General features: G+C 39.7%; 1 protein-coding gene across 1 annotated transcript; it reads right to left on the reverse strand.

The window, feature by feature from the left end:
* Positions 1 to 3,449: 3,449 nt before the first annotated feature.
* Positions 3,450 to 4,895, reverse strand: LOC135518532 (corticoliberin-like). The gene is made up of 2 exons (XM_064943703.1): positions 4,812 to 4,895; positions 3,450 to 4,289 (listed from the first exon to the last, which is right to left on the reverse strand). Exon 2 carries the CDS (start codon positions 4,268 to 4,270, stop codon positions 3,767 to 3,769), a length of 504 nt encoding a protein of 167 aa, XP_064799775.1. The 5' UTR covers positions 4,271 to 4,289; positions 4,812 to 4,895; the 3' UTR covers positions 3,450 to 3,766.
* Between the last annotated feature and the right edge of the window lie 318 nt (positions 4,896 to 5,213).

Below are 5,213 nucleotides of genomic sequence, written 5' to 3' on the forward strand. Positions count from 1 at the left end.
TTCACACCCCTTTACTTTTTCCACATTTTGTTGTTACAAGGTGGGATTCAAATTGATTTCATTTTTGTCAACGATCTACATAAAACACTGTAATGTCAAAGTGAAAAATTAAATTAGAACATTTGTAAAATATTTATGAAAAATGTATGAGTCATGTTAGAATCACCTTGGCAGCAATTACAGCTCAGTCTTTCTGGGTAAGTCTCTAAGAGCTTTCCACACCTGGATTGTACAATATTTGCTAATTTAAAAATAAAACAAACTTCAATCTCTGTGAAGTTGGTTGTTGATCATTGCTAGACAGCCATTTTAAAGTCTTGCTATAAATGTTCAAGCCTATTTAAGCCAGAACTGTAACTAGGCCACTCAGCAACATTCAATGTTGTCTTGGTAAGCAACTCCAGTGTATAATTGGCCTTGTGTTTTAGGTTATTGTCCTGATAAGAGAATTTTCCTCCCAATGTCTGTTGGAAAGCAGACTGGATCAGGTTTTTCTCTAGGATTTTCTCTGTACTTAGTTCCATCCTGTTTATTTTATACCTCCTAAAACTCCCTAGTTCTTGTTGATGACAAGCATACCCATAACATGATGCAGCCACCACCTTGCTTGAAAATATGAAGAGTGGTACTCTGTGGTTTTGTTGTGTTCAATTTGCCACCAATATAACACTTTGTATTCAGGACATAAAGTACATTTCTTTGCATTTTTTTTGCAGTTTTACTTTAGTGCCTTATTGCAAACAGGATGCATGTTTTGGAATATTTGTATTCTGTACAGGCTTCCTTCTTTTTACTCTGTCTATTAGGTTAGTACTGTGGATTAACACAATGTTGTTGAGCCATCCTCAGTGTTATCCTATCACAGCCATTCAACTCTGTAACTGTTTTAAAGTCACCTCATGGTGAAATGGTTTCCTTCCACTCTGGGAACTGAGTTAGGAAGGACGTCTGTATCTTTGTAGTGACTGGGTGTATTGAGACACCATCCAAAATGTAAATAATAACTTCACCATGCTCAAAGGGATATTCAATATCTGTTTTGTTTTTTTACTCATTTACCAATAGGTGCCCTTCTTTGCGAAGCATTGGAAAGACCCTGGTCTTTGTGGTTGAACCTGTGTTTGAAATTCACTTCTCGACTGAGGGACCTTAGATATAATTGTATGTGGGGGTACAGAGATGAGGTAGTCATTCAAAAATCATGTTAAACACTGTTATTGCACACAGAGTGAGTCCATGCAACTTATTATGTGACTTGTGAAGCAAATGTTTACTCCTAAACTTATTTAGGCTTGCCGTAACAAAGGGGATGAATACTGATTGACTCAAGACATTTCAGCTTTTCATTTTTTATCCATTTTTTAAAATGTCTAAAAACATTATTCCACTTTGACATGATGGTGTATTGCGTGTAGGCCAGTGACACAAAATCTAAATGTAATCTGTTATAAATTCATGCTGTAACAACACAATGTGGAAAAAGTCAACGGGTGTGAAAGCGTTCTGAAGGCACTCCAGGTTTAATATATACATGGCTAGGTTTTTCAATTACTGGAAGAGATGGCAAGCAGACTTCTCTCATAAAAAATATAAGAAGAAAGAAGATATTTTGCCTGCATTTTGTCACAGTGTACATTATATTGCATGCATAAAGTGTGTGAATAAAACCGCTTGTTTGTTCAGGTGTCCTTCTTCCTTTGTGCAGAAAATCGTAATGCACCGTTGTCTTTACTGCCTCACTGTAGATACTTTGTCTTCCAGCAGAGTATAGACCATTCAGGGCATGTGGGCCAAAGTCATTTCCATTGGCCTCCAGCACCATTTCTCTATGTGGTATTTCCCTTATGCCTTCCCTTCTTAGCATTGAACAGGCGTTAGTTCACACATCTCACTGGCTCAGTTCAGCTAACGATGTCAGGGAGCTTGTTGCGTAATCCAAATAGTGTCTTCCAGCCCAGTGGTGTGTGTGGGTGTGGGTGTGTGTGTGTGTGTGTGTGTGTGTAAGGTGAATCGTGTGGTGGTGCTTTAACAATCCACACACCCGGATCCAGATCCATCATTTACTTATCTTGTCAATCAGGTTTACAGCATAGTTTACTGTTCACAGAATAGTTCACTGTTCACAGCATAGTTTACTGTTCACAGAATAGTTCACTGTTCACAGCATGGTTCACTGTTCACAGCATGGTTCACTGTTCACAGCATGGTTCACTGTTACAGCATGGTTCACTGTTCACAGCATGGTTCACTGTTCACAGCATGGTTCACTGTTCACAGCATGGTTCACTGTTCACAGCATGGTTCACTGTTCACAGCATGGTTCACTGTTACAGCATGGTTCACTGTTCACAGCATGGTTCACTGTTCACAGCATGGTTCACTGTTCACAGCATGGTTCACTGTTCACAGCATGGTTCACTGTTCACAGCATGGTTCACTGTTCACAGCATGGTTCACTGCAACATTTACAATTTAGGCTCCACACTGTAATGAGCCCCCTGTTGCTATGTAGGGCAGACAATAAGCTGAATGACTCACAGACACAGTTATTTTGTTTATGTTGACACTACGGATCAAGGATCAGGGCACACAGACGCGTGCCACTCTCTTGGGCTGTGTAATGAGTGGCGCTCCTTCATAGAGGAGTGCTTTGAAACAGCTAGGTAGATGAGGCTTGAATTGTAAGGAGGCTCCTTTGAGGCAATGGTCATCTCACTTACTCTTCTCAGCTTGTGCTCACATTTCCAGTGATTCTCTGACTTTGATTCTAATGTAATTTTTCTTTACCTTGTCTGGATCAATTTGGTGGCACAAATGATCAGTAGGCTGATATAAATGCATTAACAATAGTTATTTCACTATATGTTTTTTTGTTTTGAATTCTGTATCCTTTTGTGTGAGTGTTTCAACTTGTGGCAGCGAGCTGATCCTAAATCAGTTCAAGGACAGGAAAAACTCATTTTGTTTATCTTTATGATTAAGAGTAGACCTAATCTCTCTTTCTGGACTTATTTCTCACTGCATGACACATGGTATAGCGACTATTGCCGTTGGACAGGCGCTGCTTTTCAAAGCACATGCAATTAGACATCTGCAGGATTGAAAGAAACGCTCTTGCTCCATCCTCAAACGTTATTCTATTGTACGGACTACTGTAGGCTATACAGATAATCATGTTTAGGTTTTTTTACCAGACACTTCAGATCAGTGAAAAGTTTGTGTCCAGTATTTATAAAAACAAAAACAAATTTAGATTCAAATGGCTAACTATATGGGCGATAAACTGTAGAATTTACAAATATCCACAGAGAAGTGCAAAGAACTTTTCAGATTTTATTGAAAAATATAAGTATAAGACATTCTCTTGCACAACAAAAATGTACTGGTTGCTCATAAGTTTATTAACAAACTTAAATAACATAACATACAATAAAACTTAATTTCCTAAACCTATAAGATCTACCAAAAAAATATGTTTTTGTCTTAAAGAAAGAGAGACAGAATCGTGTATATTCTACAGTTTTGACGTAGAACTTCAACAACAATAGCCTAATACAAATTCATAGGACATACTTTATCTTGCGTGATATAGGCTACAATCATAATTACAAGTAACCTACAAGCCCATTTAGTCTCCACCGTCAGGTTAAAGCTATAAAATAAATAATTCTAAACAAAGATGGAAAAGCAGCACTATGGTACAGAATACTGTGTGTTTTGTGCTAAATGTAAAAACAAATCTTTGGCGGATGGATGGATGTAGTTTTCATTTCCCGAAGATCTCCATCATTTTTCTGTTGCTATGGGCTTGTTGCTGTAACTGTTCAGCTCTGGACATCTCCATCATCTGTCGGAGCATGTGGAACGTAAGATCTAGAGATATCGGCGGATCATCGGACCTCCTCCCCCTCTCAATCGAGTCGTCGAGCTGGTTCGCGAAGCCGCTGACGAACCGGCTGATGTTCCCAATTTTGCCTTGTAGAAGACGCTGCGTCAGTTGGAGCTGCAAGGCTCTGTTGTAGACCGCTGGGGAGCCCTCTGGGTACATGCCTTTAGGTGCGGACGCAGCAGAGTTGCGGTTCCCGTTTCCCAGTCGGATGTAGTATTCCTCTCCATGTCGCGTCAGGAGGGGAAGAGACTGTTGCTGCGCGTCGTGATGTGGAGCGGTGGCGCGCTGGACAGCGCCAGGGCTCTCGATAGCCCTACACTCATAGCGCGGTAAGAAAGCAATGAGCAGAACCACGGTGGTGACGAGGAAATTGAGCTTCATGTCAGGGGTTCAACGAGATCTGAAGAAGAATGGAGACAATTAACTTCACGTCTCCCTCAATCATTATAATTTTTGTACAATACGTTTTGTTCATACAATTGAGAGGCATTCGTTGCATGCGATGAAGTTGCAGGGTAATATAAACTACATGTGCATGACTTAAGTAAAAGTTTTTCAATTGTGATGAGAATACACTGTCTATCATTTTAAATTCCTGTAATCTCTACCATTATCAGACTAGGGATTTACAGCCAGAAATAAATGAAATAGAATATGTACATGCAAAGTAATCCATTTAGTGGGCCATAAATCCAGGGGTTGGTGAAACGTCCACAAAATCAAAACGAGATAGCAGAGAGGGAATATATGAATTATGCGTGCATCTTTGCGTATCCATCAAGTTAATGTGGAAATCTATGAACAGCTTTCCATGTTGAGGAATAACATGTAATGGCACCTTCCAACACACAAGTGAAAATAACATTTTAAAATGAAGTATGATCTATGCATGGACTTGTTGCCAGCATATATGGTCTCATACCTTCAGTTGAGTCGTTGTGTCCCTGGATTTTAGGTATTTGTTGAGAACTCTCTTCCTCTTCCACGAGTGATGGATCAAGAAATGTGTATAAGGAGTTCTTCAAATAAAGCACGGCAGTTTGGATTTATATAGCCAAGACCCGCGACAAGTGTCACGCTCTGAGCTCAGAGATTGCGTATGCGCGGAGTTACATTGGTGTAACTTGAATGAACGCATCTGTGAAAGTCTGGGGTAGTTTGAATGAGATGAGTCATACATGTTGGTTGTGTGCGTGTGTCTGTGTGTTTGGAATACAACATATTTTCTAACACGCACATAGGCTTGGATGCAGACATAATTATTTGTCTATAGTTGTTCTTTATCTCAGTGGCTGGTCTGTTCTACAAAAAGGAGACCTGTATT

Source organism: Oncorhynchus masou, chromosome 28, assembly GCF_036934945.1.
Source record: "Oncorhynchus masou masou isolate Uvic2021 chromosome 28, UVic_Omas_1.1, whole genome shotgun sequence".
NCBI classification, from domain to species: domain Eukaryota; kingdom Metazoa; phylum Chordata; class Actinopteri; order Salmoniformes; family Salmonidae; genus Oncorhynchus; species Oncorhynchus masou.